The sequence below is a fragment of the Carlito syrichta genome, unplaced genomic scaffold, assembly GCF_000164805.1.
Source record: "Carlito syrichta isolate Samal-C Ts95f unplaced genomic scaffold, Tarsius_syrichta-2.0.1 Scaffold308662, whole genome shotgun sequence".
In the NCBI taxonomy this organism is placed as follows: domain Eukaryota; kingdom Metazoa; phylum Chordata; class Mammalia; order Primates; family Tarsiidae; genus Carlito; species Carlito syrichta.
Window position 1 is genome coordinate 260,467 of NW_007252758.1, and position 14,173 is coordinate 274,639.

General features: G+C 35.6%; 1 protein-coding gene across 2 annotated transcripts in view; it reads left to right on the forward strand.

The window, feature by feature from the left end:
- LOC103267999 (exocyst complex component 6B) overlaps positions 1 to 14,173 on the forward strand; it is a 420,217-nt gene that overhangs the window by 255,225 nt on the left and 150,819 nt on the right. For both annotated transcript variants that reach the window (XM_021716280.1, XM_021716279.1), the window contains exon 13: positions 2,249 to 2,360. In XM_021716280.1, the coding sequence (XP_021571955.1) occupies positions 2,249 to 2,360 (112 nt within the window). The remainder of the gene's footprint in view (positions 1 to 2,248; positions 2,361 to 14,173) is intronic.

Below are 14,173 nucleotides of genomic sequence, written 5' to 3' on the forward strand. Positions count from 1 at the left end.
CACTCCAGTCTGGGCGACAGAGTGAGACTCCAACTCAAAAAACAAACAAACAAAAAAACTCAAATTACTATGAGATGCTTTTTAAAATTTACAGTATAGAAGACTGAAAAGAGCATTACTTCCTCTCTAACAATGAAAGAGAACCAGATAAGCTACAAAATTAAAACTTTACTGGAATGTTTCAGAGAGCTGAAATTACAAGGCAGCTAAGTAGCTGGATACCCAAGATGGAACTGGTTCCTCTAAGGAAAGATAGGACGCACAGACTCCCCCCCCCAACCCCATGGCAGAACTAGGGTGAAAGGGGTAACCAACATACAAGTGAGAAAGAGAAAATTAACTAAAATCTTAATGGATTGCTAACAGTTTAGTGTGAGCTAGCATGACGGTATAGAAACCCTAGTTATGAGTCCCAGAACCCAGAAAGAATTTACATTCACTCCCAAGTTCTTTTCCATGGACCTCCACTGAGGACTCATGAGAAAGATTGGTAGCTGGGTGAGAAATCAGTGAAAACCACTGATGATTGTAGGCATGGAGTAAGGGATCAAGCACTGTTGTGAGAAAAGCATGAAGTCCAACTTCTCCCCTGTTTAAGCTCTTCACTTATACAAACCAAAAACTTTGTGGCATAGGCGAATAGCAGAAAACCCTGTCTTTCTACAGGTCATAGAAAAACGCTCATTGTTACTGTAGAAAGGATTTAAAAGAAAAAAGGTTACTTTCTACCCCTGGGAGAAAAAAGCAGAAAACAGTTCTGTGCCCAGGATCTTATAGCAATACCGTTAAGAGGTCCTCTACTACTGGGAGAAAGGCCAAAAAAAGCTGAACTAAACCCACTACAGATACAAAGCAGAGTTTGGCCATCACTGAAGAAGGGTCAGGGATGTTGAGCAAGATCCATCTTTGATCACTAGGCATAGAGGTCATTACCTAAGACTGAGGCCGGCCAGGATGAAAGCAAAAACTGAGTAGCAAGTGGCAACAATCCACCACTGGATGATGGGCAAGAATGTAGAGAGAGAGAGATAGGTGGTAGAGGCATACAAATATAGCTGAAAGTTGTGCAGAAATATTGTGAGAAATGCTCTGGGACGCTAGCACCTGTACTAGGCCCAGTCTATCTTTGGAGGAATTTGAAATCTATAGGCACTGAGGGTAACCAGCTACAACAAAACCCAAACCCAGCTTAATTCCTATCTATATTGATTCAGTTCCTTACTCTAGGAGGCCCAATAAGAGAAGAGATATGGTCATTTTCAAGTGTGAACTGTTAACTTTTCCCTCTGTTGTTTTCTTAAGATGTCAAGCCTTCAGTCAAAAATATGGGACATACAAAGCAACTCATTGCCAGGAGACAATAAAATGAGCACCAGATTCAGAAATGATCAAGTGATAAGAACTATCAGTTAGAGACTTTAAAATACCACATACTTGAGCATATAGGGAGTTTTAGCAAACAAATGGAAATTATAGGAATGTGTCAAATAGAAATGCTTGAAATAAGAAATAGTTTTAGAGATGAAGAGCTACTTTAAAGAACTCATCAGTAGACTTGACATAGCTGAGACAAGATTCAGTGAAGTTGAAGAAAGGTCAGTAGAGGTTAACTTAAACAGACACACACAGAGAAAAATAGGTGAAAGAAGTAGAACAAGGTGCCCAAGATCTGTGGGGAAATTTCAAACAGTAGATTCAAGAAGGAGAAGACTAACTGAGCTAACTTGGAAGAAAAAATATTTTACGAGACAATAACTGAGAGTATTTAAAAAATAATGAAAGACATCAAGACATTTAAAGTTTTGAGAACCCTAATTCAGGTAAACAATAGCAACTACTACAAACAAAAATATTTAAAGACGTTATATATTCAAACTGATAAAAAGGGAAGGTAAAGAGAATGTTTAGCAACCATTCAGAAAAAACAAACATTACTTACATAAAGTTATACTGATTAGAATTACAGCAGATCCTTGTCTGAAACTATGCAAGCCTGAGACAATGTAATGACATCCTTAAAATACTCAAAGAAAAAGAAAATCAAGTCGGTATTGTATAAACAGCAAGATAATTATAAAAAATGAAGATAAAGTAAAAACTTAAAACCAACAAAAATCTTTTCTGTCACAACAAATATTATTTGCTGCTGCTGCTATTATTATTAATACCACAAGTACTACTGGCACCCTGTTTATTTGTCGAAATAATTTTGCTACCTGGTATGACTGACTCTTGACATCTTTTTCAGCTCGACTGAAGTTGATGACATGATTCGTAAATCAACAAACCTGTTGCTAACCAGGACTCTGAGCAACTCTCTGCAGAATGTCATTAAAAGGAAGAATATTGGGCTTACTGAGGTAAAGCTGCTCTTAGTGAAGGCAGCCACACCAATATGTGAATGGATGTTCTAAGCTCTGGGCCTTAAGTGTGAATTTTTTTTTTTTTTTTTTTTTTTGAGTAGAAGTCTTACTCTGTCGCCCAGGCTGGAGTGCAGTGGCATGATTATGAACACAGCAGCCGTGACCGGCTGGGCTTAGGTGATCCTTCCACCTCAGCCTTCCAAGTAGCTGGAACCACTGGTGCACAACACCACATCTGGCAAATTTTTTCATTTGTTGTAGAAACAAGATGTTGCCAAGTTGCCCAGGCTGGTCTCGAACCTCTGGACTCAGGCAATCCTCTCAGTCTGCCTTCCAAAGTGCCAGGATTGCAGTTGTGAGCCACCACGCCCGGCTTATGTGTGAATTAATATGACTTTCCACATTTCTCACATGGTCTATCATGGTCTGATAGGCTCTTAAAGATGAAAGTAAAAACTGAAATACCTTTTCTTTTCTTTGGTCACCTTTGAGTAATCTATTATTTTTTAAAAAAATTTTAATTTCTTTTCTGTCTCTCTTTCATTGTTTTCACTTTTTTTTTCTGAAGATGTTGGACTGAACTTAAATTACTTGCTAATAATCATATTTTAAAAATTTTATTTGGAGAATATAGCCAACATCGGGTTTCTATCCTAATGACTGGTAGTTCTCATATAACATAGAATATGAAAACACATTTTGCCTACATCTATCAATTATAGGAGCCAAGGATATTGGCACTCATAGTTCTTGGTCAATATTAGACTCAGCCTTTATTTTTTAGATATCTTGTGTGTGAACGGTAAATCGGTCTTTGTTAACATATGTTCTGTTTGGTGAAAGGACTAGGGATTTGGAATTGAGGAAATGTGTGAGAAAGGTAATAGTCACATTTCTGTGGAAGTTTATTCAGTCTCATAGAGGAGTGGCATTGTACATATGTTGAGAGTAGTTTCTTGGCAAACTGAAGATTTGGCCCATTAGTGTATACTCCGAAAATTTAGAAAGATGTGAAGTTTTTAAAAAAATTTTCTCTCTGGGCTCGGTGGCTCAGCCTGTAATCCTACACCTTTGGGAGGCTGAGGTGAGTGAATTTCCTAAGCCCGCGGGTTCGAGACCCACCTGGGCAGCGAGACCTCATCTCTACAATAAATCAAAAAATCAGCCGGGCGGCATGCCTGTAATTCCAGCTATTCAGTCTGGGCGACAGAGTGAGACTCCCACTCAAAAAAAAAAAAAATTTTCTCTTAGAAGCCTAGGACTGTATAGTAGTTTCAACATATCACTCACTGGATGTTACAGTACCAAAAGTAAGAGTTTAGAAAACCTTTTTTTCCACAGGGAAAAGGAAAGGCTGTTGGCCATCTGTTTTGCCTGTAGAGTTAGTGTCGTTTGAAAGTCAGTTGCTCTAGGAAAAATTGACACTTTTAAATATATGCTGTCAAGGATTATTGTGAAATTCAGCAAGTGGTTAATGATACAGACCTATAGGTAAAGGCAGCTGGATGCCAGGTGAGCATCTACTTCTGACTTTGGAGTCATTTTCTCTTTTTCTGTGTTAAGATTAAAAAATATATTACCAGTGGGATATTGGAAGTGACTACGTTCTACTTATAGCAAATAGTTTTTTCAGTTGAAAGTCACCTTAGACATTAGTTAGGATAGTCCTCTTATTTTGCAGAACTTCCTTTAGAAGCTAATATCGAATTCCTTTAGGAATATTAGATATTGCCTTTGTGCTTTTGAAAGTGGGCTAACTTCCTTCATAATCAGGCTGTAGAAAAGGAAAGTTGGAATGAAGGTAGCCCTCCTACTCTTGTTAGATTATATTGTGATCTATTTCAGAATCCTAGCTAGGACAGGAAGTTTATTATTTTGTGAACTCTCTCTTCATTATAACTCTTGATATTACTCTTCTTATGCCATTCAACTTGGCAGTCTCTTAAGAACCATTTTAAAACAAGTAGCATTGTAAGAACATGGTCTGTTAGAGACAGCTTTGACCTCAGAAGATCCTTGAGTTCAATTGTGTTTGTGCTGTTGGTTTACTGTGACATTTTAATAGAAATGCCTAACTTCTCAGCTTGGGTTTTCCTGATGTCGTTGTTAGGAAGTGCTGTACAGATCCGGTAATGATAAGGAGAACCAGTAGGAGCTTATCAAGGAAGAACCATATAGTTCTTTGAATGATTTCATTGAATATTGAATGTTATTCTTTAGTCATTGAGTGTTTTTAGGAAAATGTACTTTCAGTATCTTTGTATATGAAGGAAGGAACATTCACACACATTTATTTATTTTGGCTATTATGGTAATATGTTTATGTATAGACATATACACACAAAGTGATTTTTTTCATCATCATCCAGAAATGCTTTGAATAACTATTCTTTCCCACCTTTGGAAAGAAGAGACTTTATATCCTTTATAATAACTAAAGTAAGTTCACATCTGGATTCATCATCATAATAGGTAACATTTGTGGAGCAATTTATATTCTTCAAAGCCTACTCACAAATGCAGTTTCATTTAGTACAGTAACATTTGAAGCAAGCTGGGCATGTGTTATTATCCCATTTTATAGATGGCTTAATTAAAGTTCAGAGGCATCACCCCAGGTCACACAGCTAGCAAAATGGTAGAAATAGGACATAAATCTAGGTTTTTTTAAACCTATTTACTTGTACTATTTGTATTGCCATGTGTATTAATTTAATTATTTAATCCTAACAAAGATAGAAATTTTAAAGGAGGTCCATAGTAACATGAAAATTGTTTTAGTTGGAGATGATTTTATATCATGGAACACAAATTCACTCAAACAATAGGATCATTACAAACACACAAGACTCACAGAATCCTATTTTAAGAGTGTCAGATAATTCTTTTAGGACTTGAAATTTCTTGTAAATGAATGTTTGTCTGAGTTTCTGTCTTATTTGGTTTATATTATTATAAATATATATTATTAATAAATCTTCTGGTTTATATTATTATAAATATATATTATTAATATCTCTTCTGTTACTATGCATATGCTCTATCCTTTTGTTTTTTTCTCCCTCCTCGCTGACTTTCTAGTTTTTCTCATTGCTTCTTTGTTTCCTTATGTTGAATCAATTCAACATTACCTTTCAGTTGTAACACCTACTAGAACTTGAATGCCTTGCTGTCAAGCCTTATGTGAGTATTTCTAATTCATTCAGCAAGTACAGCTATTTTCCTAGGGCTGCTTCTTCAAGGTCTTTAGGAAGAGCAGTTGAGCCTTAGTTAAGATGTATGTTTACAGACTGTCTGGGTTCCCATTCTGGCTCTCCCCTTAATAGCTATGTCCTTGGGCAAATTACTTGGCTTTCTGTGTAAAGTGGGGACAGTAATAGCACCTATTTCATAGGCATGTTGTAAAGATTAAATGAGCATGCAAAGTACTTAGAACATTGGTACTTAGGAAATATTCAATGTTTATTGCCTGCCTGTTATTATTAAAATATCTGGGTAGCAAACAATGATTATTAGTTTTTAATTAAGAGATGTAAAAAGTTAGAACAAGATGTCCTATGAAGACAATTTGTTTATTAACTTCACAATATTTATTGAGTGTCTACTCTGGGTCAGGCAGTGATTTAAGCCTTTGGAATAAATCAGTGAACAACAATTGCAACAACAACAAAGATCTTTTCTTACATTGTAATGTGGAAATAATACATAATAAAATATATAAGTAAATATTATAGTGTGGTAAAAGCTGGTGAATGCTATGGGGAGAAGAAAAGCTACTTGGGCTAAGGAAATCAGGAGTCTGGTTGATGTTCCAGGTTGGTTTTCTTTTTAGAGCAACATCTTGAGGGTAAGTTATCATTGAAGGAGAAAGAACATTTTAGGTAGAGATTAGAGCTAGAGCAAAGCCCTGAAGATAGGAAAGTTATTGGCAAGTTCAAGGGATAATAAGAAGGCTATAGTAGTTGGAGTGAAGTAAGCAAGTGGAAGAGAAGCAGTAGATTAGATCAGAGAGGTATCAGGGCTTCGTGGTAGGCCATTGTAAAGGCTTTGGCTTTTGTTTCACATGAAATGGGTAGCCATTGCAGGATTTTGATTGGCGAGTTGATGTGACTTACATTTCAAAAGAATTATATTATCTGTGGTACTGAGAATACACTGTCAGGTAGCGAAACATGGAGACCAGTTAGGAGGTTATGACAATAATCCAGTGAGATCCAATGGAAGCTTGGGTGGTAGCCTTGGTAACCCTAACCCTAACCCTAACCCTTGGACAGTGGTACGATTTTTAAAATTTTTTTATTAGACAGTGTCTCACTCTGTCACCCAGGCTGGAATGCAGTGGCATAATCATGGCTCACTGCAGTCTTGACCTCTCCTGGGCTCAAGCAATCTTTGTCCCTTGGTCTCCTATGTAGTTGGAACTACAGGGGTACACTACTACATCTGGTTAATTTTAATTTTAATTTTTTTTTGTAGAGACAAGTCTCACGATGTTGTCTAGGTTAGGCTCAAACTCCTGGGCTCAAACAATCTTCCTGACTCAGCCTCCCAAAGTGGTAGGATTATAGACATGAGCCACCATGGCTAATAGTGATAAGTTTTTAAGTGGAGAACCAGCAAGCTTTCCTGGTGATTGGATGTAAAGGAAGAAAAAAAATGAAGAGTTGAAGATAATGCTAGGATTTTTTGACTTGAGCAAATAGAAGGCTGTATATAAAATGAACTGTGATAGGAGAAACTTTAGATGGAGCTAAATTTGGGGTGGCAGAAAATTGAGAATTCAGTTTTGGACATATTAAACTTATAGTGTTTATTAGACATACTGGGTTGATATTGAGCAAGCAGTTGTATTTATGAATTTGGAATTTGGGAGAGAGATTTGGCCTGTAGATGAAAATTTGGGAGCACATAAATGATATTTATAACCACATAACTGAATAATATCACTAGCGGGATGAATAAAGATGAAAAAAAGAGGATCAAGCTCTGAGTTCTTGGGCACACTAATATTAAGAAGTCAGGTCTGTGAAAGACCTCCTACCTCTACATTCAAAAGATTTTCTCATATTTTTCTGCCATTTTTATAATTTCATGTTTCTTATTTGGCTCTGTGGTCATTTTGAGTTAATTTATTTTTTTTTGAGTCTCACTCTATTGCCCAGGCTGGAGTGCAGTGGCATACTTATGGCCACTGCAGACTTGACCTGCCGGGCTCAGGCGGTCCTTCCACTTTAGCCTTCCGAGTAGCTGGAACTACAGATGTACACTACCATGCTCAGTAATTTTTTTTATTTGTTGTAGAGATGAGGTCTCTCCAAGTTGCCCAGGCTGCTCTTTTGTGTAAGGTATGACATTTAGATCGAGGCTCATTTTTTGCACATAGATACTCAGTTACTCCAGAACCATGTGTTGAAAAGGTAATAGATCCTCCACTGAATTGCTTTTGTACTTTTGTCAAAAATCAGTGTCGCTTATCTATGTGGTTTTTTTTCTGGGTTCTCTGTTCAGTTCTAATTGCCTGACTGTCCCTCTGCTAGTACCACACAGTCTTTACTAACGTAACTATAAGTCTTGAAACCAGGCTGATGGGAATATAAAATGGTACAACAACTCTGGGAATAAGTTAGACAGTTTCTTATAAAACTGAGCCTGCAGCTTCCATGTGACTTAGCAACTGCATTCCTGGACGTTTATCCTAGAAACATGAAAACTTATATCTAAAAATTTATATTTAAAACATAAAATATTCAATATACATTTTCAAAATTTATTTTTAAAATTTACAGAAACTTGTACCAATATCAGTTTCCTGGTTCTGATATTGGTACTGTTATGTAAAATGTAACCATTGGGGGAAACTGGGTGAAGGGTACAGAGGGCCTTTCTGTGTGGTGTTTGCACTTCCTGTGAATCTAGTTATCTTCAAATAAGAAGCTAACTGCTATTCAAAAAAGAAAGAAAATAACATTCGACTGAATATTGCCTGTATATACAGATATATCTATATCTGTATCTATATCTATATCTATATCTTTATCTATATCTATATAAAGAAGTCAGGAGAAAAGAGGAATCAGCAAAGAAGATTGGGAAAGAGCCATCAGGGAAGTAGGAAAAACACTAGAACGGGGAAATATGATCTCCTAAAACCAAGTGAACAAAATATATGAAGAAAGAGGAGATGATCAACTATGAATACTGCTGACAGATACAATAAAATGAAGATAAAGAGTTATCATTGAAATTAACAACTTGCAGTAAGTTGGTGACCTCGATAAGAGTACTTTGTTTAATAGACTAGAAGTGGGGAGCTCCTTATGGAATAGGCTTAAAAGAGATGAATCCTGTAGAGAATTTCAAATAATTTATGTGGATAATTAATACCTTCTCTAGGAGGTGACTATAGACTATGGTTAGTGACTTGCTTCCAAAAAGTGGTATGTGGAAGTATTGGAAAAAATAACTTTAGAAACCTGGCAAACACTACCTCAGAAGAAGTTTATCATCATCAGTGATAAGTTATGCTGAAGCATGTACCTTTGATATGATTTGATGAGAGGGAATTTCATCTCTGTGGTTTCCCTCCCAAAACCAAACCCATGACATCAGTCTAATCATGAGAAAAACATTAAACCCAAAATGAAAGTCATTCTGTAACATACTTGACCAGTATTCCTTAAAACTGTCAGTGTCATTAAAAAGAAGGAAAGTCCAAGAAAGTGTTACATACAAGAGGAGGCTAAGGAGACATGGTTACTAAATGTAGTGTGGAACTATGGATGGAATCCTGAACCAGATAGAGAACATTAGGGAAAATCTAGTGAAATCTGAATAAAGTGTGCTGTTCAGTTAGTAATGTACTGATGTTGGTTCCATAGTTGTGGCAAATATAGCATAATAATGTTAAAATGTTAACAGTAGGGAAAACTGGTTGAGGAGTAGATGGGAACTTTGCAACTTTTTTGTAAATATAAAACTCCTAAAGTAGTTGATTTAAATCTTTAAAAAAATGGAAATACTAGGATGAGAGGATTTGGAGACAGCAAATGTAAGACAGCTCTTTTGGGGAATTTAATTACCAAGAGAAGCAGAGAAATAAGATGGTAGCTGGCAGGGGAAGGGGGTTAAGTTTTTTTTTCCTTAATGGGATAAATAGCATATTTTTTATGATGTGAAAATGATATAGTGGACAGCAAAAAAATGTTAATGTAGGAGAAAGGAGAGAAAAAGCTGGTGTAAGAGAAAAGAGAATCTATGGAGCAATGTCTTTGAGTAGGTAAATTTAGCATCTAATACATAATTAAAGGAATTGGCTTTAGATAAAGTAAAGTTCATCTCTGGTGACATAGAAATCAGCATATGTGGATGAAAATGGTAGTGGTTGGTAATTTGTTATGGTGACAGACTTCAAATTCACAGTTTTCTCAGTGAAAGTAAGGTCTTCAGCTAAAGGTAGGCATGGGAGAGCAAGTATGGGAGTGGAAGAAAAAAGAAGGTATGATGTACTCCTTGCGAGGTATGGAAAAGAGAATTGACTTGTGCTAGATAATGTGATTATTTGGTAACATTAAGTTTCCACTCGTGGACATGAATTAAAGTGAGACTAGCCAGCATGATTATATATTTTCATAGGCCATATGTAGCTGAAGGCTATAATAAATGAGTCCATCTCAATACTAATTCTCAAGAATTGAGTATGTGTTACATCTGATATTTTATTATTAATGTTTATATTTAATTATTTATTACATGTTTATTATTTCTTTTATATAACATTGGTGTTATTATCCCAATTTTAAGATGTTGAAAGATAGTGAATAACTTTGCTTAAGGCCATTCGACTGGTTAAGTAGTTTGAAATCTGATTTGAGGTAAGTTTTCTTCTAAAATGAGTTTTCAAATAAGTTTTGAAATTAAAATTTTAAATTCTAAGTCTATTCTCTTTTCACCCTGTGTTAATTTTAAAACACTGTATTATGGAGAGATAAGAAACAACTCAGTTTTTAAATCTCAGAATAAAAGATAATTAGTTATGATGGAATGCAAGTTTTAACATGAAACAAAGAAAGTCTGTGAAGAGTATTTAACAGAAAGCCTTAAGATATAAATTGTATTAAAAGGAATTTATGCTCTAAGTTCCTACTTAAATGTCATTTCCTTGAAGAGACCTTTCTTGACCACCCTTTTTCAAAATAGATGAGAACCTATCATTGCTTTATAACGCCTCATTCTCACTTCTATTCATAGTGCTGGTTACCATATAAACATTATTCTCTCTCTCTCTCTCTCTCTTTCTCTCTCTCTCTCTCTCTGTGTGTGTGTGTGTGTGTGTTTACTGTAATCTTTATGAGGCCAGGGGCTTTTTCCGTCTTGGGTACAATTATGGATAGTGGTATCTCCCAGGAGACCTGAAGAAATAACTAATGCTTCACATTCAGTCTTTCTTTTTACTACAATTTAGATTGATGACCACATGACTCTGTCCTTTTATTTATCTCCCATATATCATTTACCTCCACTCCATATTGTTAGCAGCAATGATATAACTCACACTATGTTCCCTGTGTTTTAGGTATTTTAGTCATGGAGATGGTATAAAATGATCTCGAAATGATCAATCTGTTGATACAGATTTTTGTACACTGACTGGGGCGAAATGAAAATCAAGTCCTCTGAAGTCTTAGGGATAGCTCATTTTTGTGAATGAGAACCAGTGCTGCTGTGTAGTTTTTTATCTTCTTGCAGGTCTAACACTGGGGAAACATTGGTGGTTTGGAGAGGAGTGTGACTTCTTATTTTCTTGCTTTGGGTTAGTCCTTTTGAAGCTTCATTATACTGAATTCTCTGCTTTTGGAAACCTGCTAATGTCAGTTCTAATATAAGCTGGTATACATATTCCAGAAGTAACTTATAGTTAAGAATAGAAACCTCTTCTTGGAGTTAAAGATTAGTTTTTAAGTATAGAAGATGGTCAAGGCATTTTTTTCCCCGGAATTTCTCAAGAATAGAACATACATCATCATGATTCAGGATGCACTGGGGTGTTTGGAGCAGGGTTGGAGGAAAAATGACCTCTCAGTGTACTCTGCCTTTCTCTCTGATAGAGGAAGAGATTCTCTCTGATATATTTAAGGAGAGAAGGAAAAGTTTTCTAATTCCGAATGATTTTTAATGTGTGTAGTTTCTCTCATTTAGTTGTGAGAGGTGGTTGCTTGCTTTGTTTTTTGGGGGAGAGGGGTGGGGACAGTTCTCATAGACCCTTACTTTATGTAAGAGACAATATCTGATCTGTTGTTAGTTTCATGTCCTTGAAACAATGTTCAGGACAGTTTGGATTTCTGTAGTGCTATATAGTTTGTAAGAAATTGTGTAGTGATTTAAAATATCACCAAAGGAGCTTTAACTCTGATGGAAGTTTATATCTGAAATTGCTTCATTTCATCCATAAGGTCAGAATTACTCCCAAAGCATCTGACTTTACATTTGTAAATGCCCTTGTAAGGATTTTGGTAGCTGTCATTCAGGAGAAGAGATCATTTAGACCTCATTAACAGACAATATTCTCTCTGAAAATGACATGGTATCTACTGTCATCCAAAGTGTTTTAATAGTCTATTCTATGCTCAGCAATGAAACATTTCAAAAGTGACTGACAGCCAATTGATGTAATTCATGGTGATCTTTTGTGTTGACAGATCTTTAAAAAGTCATGGGAAATTACTACTGTACCCAGTGAAACCGCCTCCTTTTTTTTCTTTAACTGCCAATATCCTGCAAAACAGGACAATTTTCTCTTTGACTGCCACTGTTTTTTATTTCGATAACATGACATGATTCCTTCTTATTATTAGAGTTTCTTTTGATAGACAGAATGTGTAATGCTGATTTTAAAATAGAAATTTTTTAGTTCTCTAAATTAAGTCTCTTAATTTTCTGAGTTCCACATCGAGACAACCTTGCCAGGAGCCATCTTCCTACTTAGGAAGAAAAGTGATTTAATTTAGACAATTTAAATGTTTTAAAATGATTTTAGTCCTCCTCTGAAGGAAAAAATGATGAAAGGAAGAAGGTAATGAATTACTTATTTTGGTGGGCGGTTTTTCATAGAGCATTCTAAAGTTAAAATGTTGATGTGTTAGGTAATTTTATAGGAGATAGTAGCCCTGCATCCAAAACTCAAGTGTCTAAATTCAAACTGTGGAAGGAATGGAAAGTGGCTGCTGTTTAATATGAACTTGTCTGATGAGTTGTGGAGAAAAATACAGAGATTTGTCCCAGTGTTGCCCTGCCTTTTGTTGGAGCTGCGTCTTTGGCCTGTGTCAGTATGTTTCAAAGGAGTTATTTTCCTAAGATCTTCAGATTGATACTTAGTGGAGTAGAAGGTACTTTTTTCCTTAGTGGAGACTATTACTAAAGCCTTGTCATTATGAGTTAACACATAATTTTTGAGAATGAACTGTGGGCTTCAACCCTGTGCTAGGTGTAGGGGAGGTGAGAAGTTCCTTTCTTTCTTTCTTTCTTTTTTTAAATGAATCTTTGCATTTATTGATTTGTATATAAAACATTTACCTACCTTTCTTTATGCCAAGCACAGTATGAAACACTTTGCAAATATTCAGTCATTTAACCCAACAACAATTCTTTGAGCAGATATTACTATCAGCCTCATTTTATAAAGAAACTGCAGTTCTGAGAGGTGAAATAGCTTGCCCACAGTTGTACAGCTAGTGAATGGTGATGCAAGGCTGTAACTCAAGCAGTCTAACTCCAAAGTCTATGCTCTTAGCCTCTATGTTGCCTCTCAAATCTAAATTAAGGTATTTGCTAGACTTCAACGAGATTCAACTTTGAAATTTTTAAAAGACTAAGTTCATTTAAAATATTTAATTTTTTACAGCTTATAATGCATCTGCCGGATAAAGCAAGCAACAGCTCTGTTGCAGATTTTTTTCTTTTTTTTTTTGTGGGTGCATGTACAGATTTATTACATTGGGTATATTGCATAATGATGAGGTTCTGTTGAACCTGTTACCCAAATAGTGAGCATAGTATAAATATAAGTAGTTTTTCAACTCTTGCCCCCTTCCCTCTCTCCCAACGTTCTTATTATAGTCTTATTTACATTTGTAAAAATATTCTAAAGCATGATACAATGATTCTTATTGAAATATAATTCTAACTTTTAAACACGGTTTTGAGATACTATTGATTGTAGACATGTGTAGTACCGCCCTTCGTCTTTACTTCCTGTTTCTCCTTTGTGTCATCTACCCACTCTTCCTCCGGCTCACTATCTCGCGACTAAAAGCTCTAAATTTATTTATGCCTTACACACTAAAGCTCTCCCTGCATGCCACAGCCTTGCTACCAGACATATGCTTGTGAAAATGAAAAGTTAAAGATTTAGGAAGGAGAAAGTAAAAAAAATTCCATTCTGTTTATTCTTTGTATTTCTTTTGGACTTCAGGGAATGTGAATCATTTTAATAGTTTGGTTAAAAAAATAAGTCGTAGGTACTACTTTTTTTTTTTCTTTTTTACAGAGAGTAGAATCAAAGCATGGAGAAGTCTAGCTGATGGCACACGGAAAATCTGATATTTCTGCCTAATGTACACAAACATACAGCACTCTAGGGCTGCCATCTTATATTTATGTTAAAAATCACTGGCCGAATTTTAGAAGAGTCCATAGTTGAAAGTAGATAACTTGGAATTGAATATTAGTTTCATTTATGTTATGTCATCTAAAGAAAATAATTTTATTTTTATTTCTCTTATAACAAAATGGAAGTTATAATTTTGTCCCTTTAA